Source organism: Mustela nigripes, chromosome 12, assembly GCF_022355385.1.
Source record: "Mustela nigripes isolate SB6536 chromosome 12, MUSNIG.SB6536, whole genome shotgun sequence".
In the NCBI taxonomy this organism is placed as follows: Eukaryota; Metazoa; Chordata; class Mammalia; order Carnivora; family Mustelidae; genus Mustela; species Mustela nigripes.
The window spans coordinates 103,003,451-103,019,493 of record NC_081568.1 but is presented as its reverse complement, the minus strand read 5'-3'; the positions used below and the strand labels follow the sequence as shown (position 1 = coordinate 103,019,493).

Below are 16,043 nucleotides of genomic sequence, written 5' to 3'. Positions count from 1 at the left end.
GGTATAATCCCATCTCTCTCTCTGGCTTCTGCTCTGACACCTGCTTATATTCATGAGTTGGTACCCATGTAATCTTGGTGAAATAATTTTCTAGCCACACTTTTGAAAAAGGTCCAATGAAGAGTTCTTATATTTTGCAATATAGATAGGCTGAAAATTTTCCAAATCTTCAAGTTCTAGTTCTTTTTTTGCTTAACATTTCCTTCAGTTTATCTTTCTCACTTTTATCATAAGAAACAAGGAGAAACCAGGCTGTGCCTTTACTACTTTGCTTAGAAATCTTGTCTGCTAAATATCCAAGTTCATTACTTTTAACTTCCACTTTCCATACAACACTAGAAGAAAATTAGGAGACAAGTTCCTTCCACTTTATAACAAGGATTGCCTTTCTTCCAGTTTCTAATAACATGCTCCTCATTTCCATCTGAGATCTCATCACAATCACCTTTAACATCCATATTTCTACTAACACTCTCTTTAAGGCAATCTAGGCTTTTTTGTTTTTTGGTTTTTTTGTCTTAAATATGCACCTCCAAACTGTTCCAGCCTCTATCCATTACTTAATTCCAAAGCCACTTGCACATTTTTAGGTTTGTTATAGCAGCATTACATTTCTGGGTACCAAAATCTATTGGTTTGTTATGGCTGTCTTAACAAAATATAGACTGTGTAGTTTAAACAACAGAGATTTACTTCTCACAGTTTCTCACAGTTCTCCCAGGATACTGGAATTCCTGGTTTGATTACTCTTGAGGCCTCTGCTTGGCTTACATTTGATTGTCTCCTTTCTCTGTTCTCACATGGTCTTTTCTTTGTGGGTGTGCACCAGTGATGTCTCTCTCTCTCTTCTTAGGACAACATCATTTTTACTGGATTAGAGGTCTACCCCTATGACCTTATTTAATTACTGATCTCTTTAAAGGCCCTAGTAAAGTCACCTTTGGGGTTAAGGAAACATAGTTTAATCCATAGTTTTGTCCCTTTTCTAATTGAAATTTTTTTGTTAACTGTTGAATTTTGAAATTTGAAATATAGTCTGGATATTAGTCCTTTATCGATTATGTGCAATATGTGCAATATGGTTGCAGATAGTTTTGCCAGTCTCTATTCTTTTTCTTCCTCTTAATGGGGAGAAAGAGTTTTAAATTTTGATGAGATCCAGTTTATTGGTGTTCCCTTTTATGGACTGTACTTTTGGTGTCAAGTGTGAGAACTCTTCGCCTAGCTATATAACTTTTAAAAATCTGTCCTTTCGTGTTGAAGGAAAAATGATTAGAGATTGCAAATTACAGATTTTCTTTAGCTAGGGGGAATATGTTGGGAGAATATGCTGGGAGAAGTTTCACTTAGGATAGGAGCAGATCAGTTGTGAGCAAAATAATTTGTTGTGGATTAGGGGGTGCCTGGATGGCTCAGTCAGGTTAAGTGTCTGCCTGTGCCTCTGCCTAGTGTTTGGCTCTTTGTTCAGTGGGGAGCCTGCTTCTCCCTCTCCCTCTGCCTTCCATTTCCCCAGCTTGTGGTCTGTCTGTCTCTCTCAAATAAAATCTTTAAAAAAGTGTTCTTATGTTTTTCTTTTTCTTTTTTTCAGTTTTTCTGTGTAAGGTAGTGATAGTTTTTGTTCTGCACTTTTAAGGATGTTTATATAGCAATTAGTTTTGGGAAATAGGAAGTGTCTATTTTATCTTACATGGTAGCATGGTCAGTCCAAATTAGAAACACAGAATATCCTTACTGAGTGCCCCAATCTCATTCTTCACCGTCACTGCATCACACTGATTTCAACTTGTAGGTAGTTCTTGCATCTATCCTACATTTTCATCCTTACTACTAACTAACTATTCTGGTTCATCACCTTGTCTTCTCATTCAAGTGTTAAAATTGGCTTTACATAATTCTTTGATTAGGGAGTATCCCTGAGTGTTTGCCCTCATGTTCAAGTTCTTTTTTTTTTTATTTTTTAAAGATTTTATTCGTTTACCCGACAGACAGAGATCACAAGTAGGCAGAGAGGCAGTCAGAGAGAGAGAGGAGGAAGCAGGCTCCCCGCCGAGCAGAGAGCCCAGGACATGACCCGAGCCGAAGGCAGAGACTTTAACCCACTGAGCCACCCAGGCACCCCTCTTTTTTTTTTTTTTTTTTGACGGAGGAGAGGTAGGGATTAAAAAGGGATGGTTTGAGTGAGCCTTTCTTGATGAGTGTTCTTTCTTGAGAAAAGAAAATTCTTACTTTTTGGCTTATGAAAATATTTTAGTGGTAATTCAAGAATTTTTCTTTTTTCTTTTTGATGATTAATGCAGAGGAGATTTTTAGATGGGAGAATCTTTATGCCTATGTTCACATAGATATTTTACCCAGAACTGAGGTACAGTTTTATATTTTTGTATGATTGATGGGCTTCATTACAATGTAGCACTTCAATATTTGTAGAGTAGATGAAAATATATATTTAATTATATTTAAGAATGACGTTTTATAATATTCATTATTTCTAATTTTTTTTTAAAAAGACAGGGTTATTTATTTATTTATTTATTTTTATTTATATGACAGAGGTCACAAGTAGGCAGAGAGCCAGGCAGAGAGAGGGAAGCAGGCTCCCTGCTGAGCAGAGAGCCTGATGTGGGCCTCGATCCCAAAACCCTGAGATCATGACCTGAGCCAAAGGCAGAGGCTTAACCCTCTGAGCCACCCAGGCGCCCATTATTTCTAATTTTTAAGAACTGTATTTTAATAACTATATAATGTAAAAATTGAAATATGGAGGTTTTTTCTTATCTTTTATATAGGAATGAAGATCTAAAGCAAATGTTGGAAAGCAACAAAGACTCTGCTAAATTGGATGCTATGAAACGGATCGTTGGGGTAGGTAAAATAGATAATTTCAATTTTGGAAAAGGGACACGTAGTGATTATATTAAATATATGTTAAATAATATATTTAGTACCAAGACAAATACCTCATTTTCCCTTTATATTAACTTAGTATTTCCTGTCTAAAATGTTTTGGAAGAACTTTGGAGTGTCACAATTCCAATACTTGAGTTTTGCTTTTTTTTTTTTTTTTCCAGAGCTTGAGTTTTAATTCTATCTTTTCTGTGTTCTAAGTTCCCCATCTCTAATATCAAAATTTTTCTCCTCTGAGATAGAAAGAGCTAATCATTTAAAGACAAAATAACATTATTTACAACATTTTGACTTCCTACTTGGAAGGAGTCTAGATTAGTGAAAGGATTTTCACTAATAGAGATAGAAAGAGCTAATCATTTTAAGGACAAAATAACATTATTTACAACATTTTGACTTCCTACTTGGAAGGAGTCTAGATTAGTGAAAGGATTTTCTTGTGTCATTTAATGGCCTAAAAATTGTGAGCAGTCTTCTGTGTTTCAAGTTCCCTTACTACCAATAACAATAACAATAACAAAAAAAGAACATAGAAGTTCTTTTTTTTAAAATTTTATTTATTTATTTGAGAGAAAGAGCACAAGCAGGGGTGGGAGCAGAGGGAGTGGGAGAAGCAGACTCCCCACAGAACAGGGAGCCCGATGCAGGGCTTGATCCCAGAACCCTGAGATCAGGGCCCAACCTAAAGGCAGATGCTTAACTGACTGAGTCACCCAGATGCCCTGTATCATAGAAGTTCTAATGAATATTAGTAAGTGTAAGACCATTAACCAGTTTTCAATTGTAATGTAAAATTTAAACAATTTACTAATAAGTTATTAGAGGAGTTCAGTTGTCAGTAAGCTAAAAATATAATGCAGTTTTTAGTTGTATATACAATTTTTAATAAAATGTTTTTGCAGTTTGTATTGTATGCACACTTTTTTTTTTGCATTCAAAGTGAAAACACTGTTTAATTCAGTGATTGTCTAATGCTAAAGAGTTTTGATTTTTTCTCAGTGGAATTAAATTTATAAAACCTTTGTTTCTTATTGCTTCTGTGTTTTTTTTATCACTACCATTGTTGATTTTATTTCCCACATATTTTTATATAATGTCAAAATGTAATATACTTGTATAATTGCACAAATAAACTTGTATAATAAGGTGACAGCACAACTGAAATAGTATAATGTGACAACACAACTGAAACAATACTGTTTTCCAGAAGGAAATGCTACCAAATGAGACGTTGAAATCTCTTTTCTTTTTTTTTTTAAAGGTTTTATTTATTTATTTGACAGAGATCACAAGTAGGCAGAGAGGCAGGCAGAGAGAGAGAGGAAGGGAAGCAGGCTCCCTGCTGAGCAGAGAGCCTGACATGGGGCTCGATCCCAGGACCCGAAGGCAGCAGCTTAACCCACTGAGCCACCCAGGCGCCCCTCCTTTCTTTTCTTTCTTTCTTTCTTTTTTTTTTTTAAAGATTTTATTTATTTATTTGATAGAGAGAGAGATCACAAGCAGGCAGAGAGGCAGGCAGAGAGAGAGGAGGAAGCAGGCTCCTTGCTGAGCAGAGAGCCCGACGCGGGCCTCGATCCCAGGACCCTGAGAACATGACCTGAGCCAAAGGCAGCGGCTTAACCCACTGAGCCACCCAGGCGCCCCCTCCTTTCTTTTCTTACATATTAAATTCATATCACCTTTATGAAAGGTAATTATCAGTTTCAATATGTTGTGTTAAAAAATGACTTGTTGTGAAAATCAGATTTATAAAAGTTAAGGACTAACTGCATCTGTAGAATTCCTGCAGGTTATTTGATTCTTAAATTCAGGTTTATGTCATTTGGTATTGTAGGGGACATGTTCAAGATTCTTTGTAAATTTTTCAGTTGTAACACTAAGCCGTATAAATAATTGCATTTCTGGACAAGTAGTTTTTGCTTTATATGGCTTTGATAACACACAGATTTCAGTTAACATAGTTGAGTTAAATAATACCAATCCCACAACAACATGGTTCAAATTTCAGTTATAGGGCTTATTAACAGAGTAATTGCATAATGTGCAAACTTCACCAGTAACTCTTAAGTTCACAACTCACTGTATAGATAACAAATATGCATCATGATCAGTGATCAGTTATGTCACTTCTTTCAAAATCTTTTATTGATTTGTCACTGTGTACATTACGTGGTTTATTTACAGACAGCAAAACATGTAGTTGTGTTCCTTCCTTGCTTCCCAGTGAGAAACTCACTTGACATTTTATAAAAATGGATAATGAGAGATTTGGTCAGCAAAGATGAAAATGCAGCAAAGAAATAAAAGTGTTAATACTTGGGATGCCTGAGTGGTTCAGGCAGCATCTACCTCCATTCTACCGTTAGTTCAGGTCATGATCCCAGAGTCCTGGAATCGAACCCTGCTTCTCCCTCTGCCACCTGCTTCCCCTGCTTGTTCTCTCTCTCTGATAAATAAATAAAATCTTAAAAAACGAAAAAAGTGGTAACATTGGAAATGAAAATCAGGTAGAAAGTAAATGGAGTTATAGAGAAAGAGCCAAGAGTGGGAATGGTGAAACAGCAATTTTTTGAGAGACACTAATTTATGTAGCTGGAAGAATGTAGTAAAGGTGAGCTTTTCAACATACGTAAGGGAAATGGTTGTGATGAACGGATGAAGATATGCCAGAGAAAGAAATGGTGCCAAAAAAACTTCACATTAGAGGAACTCTGGAAGATAATTTATAATATTGGAAGTGCCAAGGATTAAATGTTGGAAGGTGATACAAATTTGAACAGGAGTTTGGTAATTCACTAAAACATAGAAAAGATGCTTGCTCTGTATTTTACATGGTGAGGATAGAAAAACCCATTTCGGACTACACTTGCTATGTTAATTTCCAGTGTTTCTAATGTTCTAAATTCTACTAAATAAATGTTAGTTTAACTGTTTTTCAGCTTCCTATACATTATAACTGAGAGAGTTTTAATATTTTTATAAAAATTTTAAAAGTCAAAGATTGATTGCAAGAGTTATAATTGATTATCAGGATTGCTTTGGATGGTTTCAGCTCGGTCTCCTATAGGTTACAATCCCTTACTACCATATAAAGCAAGCACTGCTCTTAATTTCATTAAATTTTGGCTTTTACATTCCATGTAGGAAAAATTATTTCACTAAATCTGGGGATACTGTGGAAATTCCTAAATCTGGAAATGTGGCATTTGGTAATTTTTGAAATTACTCTTTTAAAGTGTTAAATCAACATTGATATTCTCATAATCTGGATTATAAAAAATGTAATTTAGGTATAAATAATGTATCATAAAGAAATGTAAAAAAAGAAATATAAATATAGTCCTATATGCCTAGTACTTAAAGACTGTCTCATTAAGAAGTTTGCATAAAGGTAAATTTCAAAATTTCTTTTTTTAAAGATTTTATTTATTTATTTGACAGAGAGAGAGCACAAGTAGGCAAAGAGGCAGGCAGAGAGAGAGAGAGAGAGAGAGAGGAGGAAGCAGGCTCCCTGCTGAGCAGAGAGCCCGATGCGGGACTCAATCCCAGGACCCTGAGATCACGACCTGAGCCGAAGGCAGCGGCCTAACCCACTGAGCCACCCAGGCACCCTCAAATTTTTTTTTTTTAAGATTTTATTTGTTTATTTGACAGAGATCACAAGTAAACAGAGAGGCAGGCAGAGAGAGAGAGAGAGAGAGAGGGAAGCAGGCTCTCCGCCGAGCAGAGAGCCCAATGCAGGACTCGATCCCAGGACCCTGAGATCATGACCTGAGCCGAAGGCAGAGGCTTAACCCACTGAGCCACCCAGGCGCCCTCAAGTTTGTTTTTTTTAACTATAGAATGATCAGTAATTGAAAATTATTCTTTCACTTTGTATAATAGCCTCAAGATCTATCCATTTTGTCACAAATGGCAGGATTCCTTCTTTCTCATTGCTGAATAGTACTCCATTACATCTATGTATCTATATCACCTTTATCCATTCATCTGTTGACAGATTCTTGGGTTGTTTCCATATCTTGGTTACTGTGAGCAGTGCTGCAGTGAACATGGGAATATAGATATCTCTGAGATAGCGATTTTATTTCCTTTGGATATATACTCTGAAATGGGGTTGCTGAATCATATGATAGTTCAATTTTTAATTTTTTGAGCAGCCTCCATACTGTTTTCCATAGTGGCCGTACCAATTTACATTGCTACCAATAGTAGAAAGGATCCCCTTTTCTCTACATCCTAGCCATCACTTGTTATCCCTTGTCTTCTAGGTGATGGTTGTTCTGAGAGGCATGACAGTAATACCTTATTTTCAGTGTATACAATGTTATATGTCAGTTATATCTCAATAAGTGTGAAAGAAGTTATTCTTCATTATACAAGTGAATATATTATACAAGATGTAATTATATATATAAATTTTTAAATAATATTGAGACATAAAAAGTGAAAGTTTCATCCTCTAGATAAAGTTTAGAACCAAATTTCCAAGTTCTGTTTAAAATTGTTTTTAAACTTTGATTAGGATAATATGGAATTAATATATTCCCTTCCCCTTCTAGCTTTCATCTCTCTTTCCCTGTCTTTAACATTATATTTATATTTTGTGGTTTTTATCATAGAGATCTTGTGCATTCCTTATTAGATTCATTTCTGTGCATTTTTAAGTCTTGGTAGCCATTTTGAAGGGTCTCCATTATATTTTTAACATTAATTATTAATAGTATATAGGAAAACAAATGACTTTTCTGTGTTGTGCATTATGTTTCTCAGTGAACTCTCTTCTTATCTCTAACAGTTTTTCAGTATTCTGTGCTTGGACTTTCTCGGTTGATAATTACATTGTCAGGGAGTTATGAGAGATTTATATTTTATTTTCAGATATTTTAAACTCATTTTCTATATGGAGAAAAAACCTACGGGGCTCTATATTGGAACTGCATTAACTCTATAGATCAATTTTGGGGAGAATTAACATTTTAACAGTATTTTGCTTTATGACTCATGATCATGGTTCTATTTCTTTACTTGTTTTGGTCATCTTTAATTTCTCTCATAGGTGTATTATAGTTTTTAGTGTTTAATTTTAAGTTCTACTTTTTTGTTACTGCTTTCTCAAAATACTTTGTGTTTTTGCATACTATTTATTGAGTAATACATTTCAATTTTCAGTAAGCAGTTATTGTTTGCTATTTGCCTTTTTTTTTTTTAAGATTTTATATATTTGACAGAGATCACAAGTAGGCCGAGAGGCAGACAGAGAATGAGAGAGGAGGAAGCACGTTCTCCTCCGAGCAGAGAGCCTGATGCGGGGCTTGATCCCAGGACCCTGGGATCATGACCTGAGCCGAAGGCAGAGGCTTTAACCCACAAAGCCACCCAGGCGCCCCTGCTATTTGCCCTTTTATTAAGTAACTAACAGTTATTTTACTTAAAATATTTTCAGTGAGCTGTTAGAGCAATTATTCATTCACTTTTACTTTTGTCCAGCTTTTAATTTGATTTCTAGTTAATACCATATTCCTATGTGAAAGCTTTTAAAATCATTTAAAAATTTTTCTGTTCGTGTGTGTATATCATTTCCAAACATCTTTTGGCTAGAAATAGTTTCCTGGAGGTCAGTCAGTCAGAATTTGATATTGGCTTCAAAGTTACCTTATTTCCTTCCTTTCTTTCTTTGACAGAGAGAGAAATCACAAGTAGGCAGATTTAGGCAAAGAGAGAGGGAGAAGCAGGCTCCCTGCTGAGCAAAGAGCCCGATGTAGGGCATGATCCCAGGATTCTGGGATATGATCTGAGCCGAAGGCAGAGGCTTAACCCACTGAGCCACCCAGGCATCCCAGACTTGTATTTTCTTAATGTAAATTTTAAATTTAAATTTCTCTTTATAATTTGTGTATCATGAGCCCTGAAAATGGGGTTTTGTCACTTTTTACAATTGCAGAGTAGTTTTCAGGTCTTTTCATCATAGTTAAAAACATTTAAAGATATCTGAATTTAATCTGCCAAAATTTTAAATGTTGGGTATTTAACCACATTATTTTCTAAAATATGTCAAAGTGCTGGCAATGCATATCTGTATCTTTCATAGTTGGTAGTCCTGTGATTCACTAGAGAATCTTTTCAGCAACATCTAACATTGAGAAACCATAATGATACAGTTTATTTCTTTGGTGATATCTGAGACTTAGAATCATGAAGCAATGTTTCCAGTGTTTCATGTATTAAGTAAAGTCTCATCTGTGCCACAACATTCTTTGGGAAGAAAAGCTGTCTACCTCAAAATCTTGTGGTCACTTATTACACAGCAGGACTCAAGTTGAAGCACTCATACATTATTTTTCTTAATATTTCTGAAAAATATGTGTCTAATGTTTATAGCACATGTCCATGTTTTATCCTTGCTTGGTGAAATGTAGTGGACCAAGGAGAATTCGAAATGTGTTGTTTCAGACAGTGAATTAGTAATAAGATTTTGTAGCTAAAATACTGATGAGTTGACAATCTGGAGTCCTTGGAGGAATGGAATATTTGTGTTGAAATCCCCAGTGTATTGAATCTTTGATGTATTTTCTTTTAGCAAGCATTAGAACTTGAAGGTCTTCCTCAGATTAGTTTACTTGGCTTTGTAGTTATAGGATAACGAGCAAATCTGAACCTTTCTTTGATGAGAGTCTTAAAATTCCTGTAGTTATTGTTTTATCTTATTTCATAGTCATACATGTTCCAGAGTATTTGGTTGGATATTACTGATCCTAAAAAAATTAAAAGTAGTTTCAGAGTTTTAGGTGTTTTTGTAAATATATTTTTTTTAAAGATTTATTTATTTGACAGAGAGAGGGGTCACAAGTAGGCAGAGAGACAGGCAGAGAGAGAGTGGGGGGAAGCAGGCTCCCTGCTGAGCAGAGAGCCTGATGCGGGACTTGATCCCAGGACCCTGAGATCATGACTCGAGCTGAAGGCAGCAGCTCAACCCACTGAGCCACCCAGGTGCCCTCTAAATATATTTTTAAAAGATCTTAAGCCATGGGGCGCCTGGGTGGCTTAGTCGGTTAAGCTGCTGCCTTTGGCTCAGGTCATGATCCAAGGGTTTTGGGATTGAGTCCCACATCGGGCTCCTTGTCCAGCAGGGAGCCTGCCACTTGACCTGCTTGTGCTCTCTCTATGATAAATAAATAAAATCTTAAAAAAAAAAGATCTTAAGCCAAAGATAAATGCTACATTATTATTGTTGGAAAAATGAGAAAATCCATATAAGAAGAAGAAACTAATGTATAATCTTTACTGTCTCCAGTTAATGTATAATAAACATACTAGTCTAAACCTTTCTGAGCATTGCTAATTCCACTCTTCATTCCTTTAACAAAAATGTTTCAGTTGTGTGTATACTTCAAGGATTCATCTTGTGGTTGATGCTGGCATCTTTTTGTTGTTTTGGGGTTGGAAATTGCGTAAAGGGTCAAGATTCTTCTGCCATGTTGTTAGTCATCAACACCAGTTCTATAAGTAGTAGTAATACATCTTAGTGAGTTTTCTTTCAATTTTTACTCCATTGTTACTTTCTGGGATGTAAATCAGGGACTAGTTCTTTTTCTATTTCTTCATTTATTCTTGAATGCTGATTTTTAAGAGTTGCCTTTGGGAAAGATCTATCTTTCTTGCTTCTCCCTCCCCTTGCCTTCCCCTTTTCCTTTCTTTCCCTTCCCTTCCCCCTTCTGTTCCTTCCTTCTTTCCTTTTAAATTAGCCAGTATTTATACATTAAAACTGTTGAACTTTTAAAAATAAACCATAAAATTTAGAAAAGCGCAATTTCTCCTGTTTTTCTTCTTGACTTTAAAGAATTCATGTGGCTTTTTGGATCTAGATTATTATTATTTATAGAAGAACATGAACAGCATATGAAAGTCTGTTGTTGTAATGCACCGCATTAACAGAATGAAGGGGTAAAAAATCACATGATCATCTCAATTGATAGAGAAACAGAATTTGACAAAATTTAATAATCTTTCATGATAAAACACTCAACAGACAAGGACTAGAAGGGAACTGACCCAACATAATGCTACAGGCCATATATGAAAAACAACAGCTGCCATCATAGTTAGTGATGAAAGACTGAAAGCTTTTTTTCTTCAATAAAGACAAGGTTGTTTGCTTTTGTCTTTTCTTTTGAATATAATATTGGAAGTTTTAGCAGAGCAGTTAGGCAAAAAGAAGAAATAAAAGTCATCCAAATAGCCAAGGAACTAAAAAGTGAACTAAAATTTCTTTGTTCACAGACAACATGATTTCCTATTTAGAAAAATAAATATTTTACCATAAACTTTAAAAATAAATGAATTTAGCCAAGTTGCAGCATAAAAAAGTCAATACATAAGAATTAGTTGCATCTATACACTAACAATGAACAGTCCGAGAAGGAAATTAAGGAAATAGTCCCATTTACAGTAGCTTCAAAAAGAATAAAATACTTGGGAATAAACTTACCAAGGGGGCAAAAGACTCATTCCTTGAAAATTATTAAACATTGCTGAAAGAAATTAGAGAAAATATAAATAAATGGAAAAATATCCTCTGTTCATGGATTGGAAGTCTTGGTATTTTTAAGATGTTAGTGTCAAAGTGAATATGTATTCAGTGTAATTCCCTTCAAATGCCCAGTGATTTTATTTGCAAAACCAGAATAATCTATCCTTAAATTCATACTGATCCTGAATAGCCAAAACATTCTTGAAAAATTTATAAGTTTCACACTTCCTGATTTGAAAACTTAATTCAAAGCTACAATAATCAGGGGCACCTGGGTGGCTTAGTGGGTTAAAGCCTCTGCCTTCGGCTCAGGTCATGATCCCAGGGTCCTGGGATCGAGCCCCGCATCAGGCTCTCTGCTCAGCAGGGAGCCTGCTTCTTCCTCTCTCTCTCTGCCTGTCTCTTTGCCTACTTGTGATCTCTCTCTGTTAAATAAATAAAATCTTTAAAAAAAAAGCTACAGTAATCAAAACAGTGTGGTAATATGACAAAGACAGACCTGATAGAGCTTGCAGAAATAAACCCTTACATAATATGATCAAATGATGTTTATCAAGGGTGAGAGACCATTCAGTGGTGAAAGGATAGTCCTTAACAATTTAGAAATCTGGATATACACTTGCAAGAAAATGAATTTAGACCTCTGCCTCATTTTGCCTCATATATGCCTCATATATGCCTCACACATATATGTCTATGTATATACATATATATATATATATATATATATATATATATATATATTTTAATATAAAAAAAAAAAAAAATAAAAATATAAATGAAAGAGCTAAAACTATCAGTCTTATCAATCTGTATCGATCTTATTAATTCTTTCAAAGAACCAGCTTCTAGTTTCATTAATGTGTTCTACTGTATTTCTGGTTTCTCATTAATTGATCTCTGCTCTAGTCTTAATTATTTCCCTTCTTTTGTGTGGGTTAGGTATAATTTGTTGATTCTCCAGATCTTTAAGGTGTAAAGATAGTTTGTATATTTGGGATTTCTCTGTTTTTCTTTTCTTTTTTTTTTTTTTTTGAGTGAGGCTTGGATGGCTATGTTTTTCCCCCTTAGGACCGCTTTTGCCATATCCCATAGGTTTTTGGATCAATGTGTCTTCGTTATCATTGGTTTCCATGAATTGATTAAGTTCTTTGATTTCATGGTTGACCCCAACATTCTTAAGCAGGATGGTCTTTAGCTTCCAAGTGTTTGAATTCCTTCCAAACTTTTTCTTGTGATTGAATTCCAGTTTCACAGCATTGTGGTCTGAGAATATGCAAAGAATAATCTCAGTCTTTTGGTATCAGTTGAGACCTGATTTGTGACTCAATATGTGGTCTATTCTGGAGAATGTTCCCTGCACACTTGAAAAGATTGAGTGTTCTGTTGTTTTAGAGTGGAAAGTTCTGTATATATCTATGAGGTCCATCTGGTCCAGTGTATCATTCAAAGCTCTTTTTTCTTTGTTGATTTTCTGCTTAGTTGATCTGTTTGTTGCTAAGAGTGGAGTGTTAAGGTTTCCTGCAATTAATGTATTATTATCAATAGGTCTCTTTCTTTGGTTAACAGTTGGCTTATATAGTTGGCTGCTCCTGTGTAGGGTTCATAGATATTTACAATTGTTAGATCTTCTTGTTGCATAGACCCTTTAAGAATGATACAGTGTCCTTCTGTATCTCTAACCACAGTCTTTTCTAAAATCTAATTTGTCTGATATAAGAGTTGTTACACCAGCTTTCTTTTGAGGTCTGTTGGCATGAAAGATAGTTCTCCATCCCTTCACTTTCAGTCTGGATGTATCTTTAGGTTCAAAATGAGTCTCTTGTAGACAGCATTCAGATGGCTCCTGTCTTATCCAGTCTACAACCCTCTGCCATTTTATGGGAGCATTTAGGCCATTCATATTGAGAGTGATTGTTGACAGATAAGATTTTATTGTCATCATGTTGCATGTGAAGTCCTTATTTCTATGGATGGTCTCTGTATGTCTCTGTTCGGTATATCTGTTGGGATCTTTCTCCTTCTGTAGAGCCCTCCCCTTAATATTTCTTGTAAGGCTAGCTTAGTGGTCACATATTCTTTCAGTCTCTGTCCTGGAAGCTTCTTACCTCTTATCAATTCTGAATGACAGCCTTACCAGATAAAGAATTCTTGGCTGCATATTCTTCTCATTTAGTACCCTGAATATGTCTTGCCAGCCCTTTTCAAGTCTCTGTGGACAGATCTGACATTATTCTGATGTTCCTTCCTCTGTTCATAAGGAATCTCTTCCCCCAACTGCCCTTAAAATGCTTTTCTTGGTTCTAAAATTTGTGAGTTTTACTATTACATGCCTAGGGGTTGATCTGCCCTCATCGATGTTGAGGGGTGTCCTTTCTGCCTCTAGGACACGATTACTTGTTTCTTCCCCAGATTAGGGAAGTTCTCAGCTACAATTTGCTCAAATATATCTTCTGGTCCTCTCTCTCTCCACCCCCTCAGGGATCCTGATAGTTCTACATTGGAATGTTTCATGGCATCATTTATTTCTCTAATTCTGTTTTCATGGATTTTAAGCTATTTGTTCCAGGTCTCCTCCTGTTCCTTCTTTTCTCTCAGTTTGTCTTCAGGGTCACTAATTCGTTCTTCTGCCTCATTTCCCATAACTGTTAGAGTATCTAGATTAGATTGGATCTTACGATGCCATACAAAAATGATAGTATTTTTAAGCTCTGCCCGATGTGCTCCCACTTCTGCTCTTAATGAATCTATGTTGCCATTAATATTTTCCTGTAGCCTGACTATTGTCTTCATAGCTACTACCCTGAAGTCTATTTTTGACATCTTGTGTCAATCTATATCCATTAGATCTGCTGGAGAGGCCATTGTCTCTGGGTTTTTTCTTTGTTGGGAATTTTTCCTCCTTGTCATTCTGTTGAGTTGTGGTTGAGGGGATGTGTAGCTGAAAATATCAACCACTACCTAGGCAGGGTGCACCCTGGGAAGTTTCAGAGCAATCGGAAGTCACTGCCAAAAAACAAAAACCCAGCCAAAATGAGCCCCAAGAGTAAGATTTATAAAGTACGAAAACAAACAAAAAGACCGATAAAAGAAGAAGAAAATCCCCCACAAAAACCCCAAAATAAAAAGAGGGTGGTGATGGGAAGGTGGTTGTAATTCTTTGATGTTGGGGAGGAAAGGTATTTCAGTTCTTCCTGGGACTATCTTGTTATCTTTGTTAGAGAACTCAGCTTTCCAGAGGTATAGTGAAATTAAAACTGCTCTATATATAAAGGTAGTATTGAAGAGGGAAAAAAGGGACTACATTAAAGCTTATATCTATATATTTTTAAAAAAGGAAAAAGAAAAAGTATATGTATGAAAAAGTTCAAGTTAGGAAGTTAAAAAGTTACTATGGAATATGTTGTATTAAATACCTATTTGAAATGGTAAGTAGGTAAAAAAATAAACAAGAATCATGTGAAAGAATTTAAAAAAAGAGAGGGAGGGAAAAGTATCTAAGAAATATACAGGCTGTGAGGCAATACCAGGAGCTTAATATACTGTTTGCCTGGTGATGGGATTTTATAGTTTTATGGGGACCCAATGGATGTTTTGTGCTTGTTTCCCCTTTTCAGCTTGGAAACTGGTTTTTCAGGCTCTTGTTCTCTGGTGGCTTTTTGGGCCTTTTCAGAGGGTCAGAGCCTCTGCCTCAGAGAGAAGACACAGCCTGCTCTTCTCTGAATGGTCCAGAACACACAGACTCCCCCTCTGCAAACTCCGTCGAATACTGTAGCCTCCCAAAGGTGATGCGCACCGCCAGCGACCATCTCAGTGGTCAGCCAAGGCCCCTTGCTTATTTCTGTAACTCCATGACACCAAAACTGCAAGTGATACTGGTCTGGGTGAGCCCGGTCCTCGCGGCTGCCGTTCTGGGACCACTGACCCGATTCTGCTCCAGGTCCTGCCGATGGTCCTGGGACCTTGAGCTTATGCGCTGCATGCCTCTTGCTGCCAGGTCCCAGCAGTTGTCCCTTAAAACCCTTTTTTCTGTTTGAGTGCTGTTATCAGTCCTTTCCCATCTTGCAGCCACCGACCCCCAAGCTATCACTGGTCCCCAAGTACAGGGCACTTTTGTATTGGGTAAGCAATGGCTTGCTTCTGGTGGCTCCCTCCCCCATCTGTTTATCCTCCGATATCCTTCTGTGTGATCCCAACTTCGTCCTTTGTACCTTTCGGCTAATGATAACTCTGCCCCCATAGAGATCCAGAAATGTGTAAGCTTACATCTCAGTCTGATTTCATGAATATTCAGAGTGCTCTGGTAGTTATCCAGGGAATTCAGCGGACTGATTGAAATAGGTTCCCCTACTCCTCCACCATCTTGCCCCTTCTTTCAGAAACCCACTTTTAATACAAAGATGCAGATTAAAAATATAAGGATAGGAAATATATACTAGCAAAATACTAAACAAAATAAGAGGGCAGCTCCCATCTCTTCCCTAGCACTTTCCATTTCTCATACAGTTCTTTTTTTTCCCCCCCAGTACTCTCTTTTACCATCTCACATATTAAATTTATTTATTGTCCCTCACCCCCATTAGAAAGTAAGCTCTAATGGGCAAGGATT

At 36.3% G+C, this 16,043-nt stretch overlaps 1 protein-coding gene across 4 annotated transcripts in view; it reads left to right on the top strand.

Annotated features, from left to right (window-relative positions):
* AP3B1 (adaptor related protein complex 3 subunit beta 1) overlaps window positions 1-16,043 on the top strand; it is a 284,409-nt gene that overhangs the window by 28,226 nt on the left and 240,140 nt on the right. For 3 of the 4 annotated variants that reach the window (XM_059418118.1, XM_059418119.1, XM_059418117.1), the window contains exon 2: window positions 2,787-2,862. The exons of the other annotated variant lie outside the window; for it this stretch is intronic. In XM_059418118.1, the coding sequence (XP_059274101.1) occupies window positions 2,806-2,862 (57 nt within the window). In that variant the 5' untranslated portion in view covers window positions 2,787-2,805. The remainder of the gene's footprint in view (window positions 1-2,786; window positions 2,863-16,043) is intronic. 4 annotated transcript variants of the gene reach the window in all.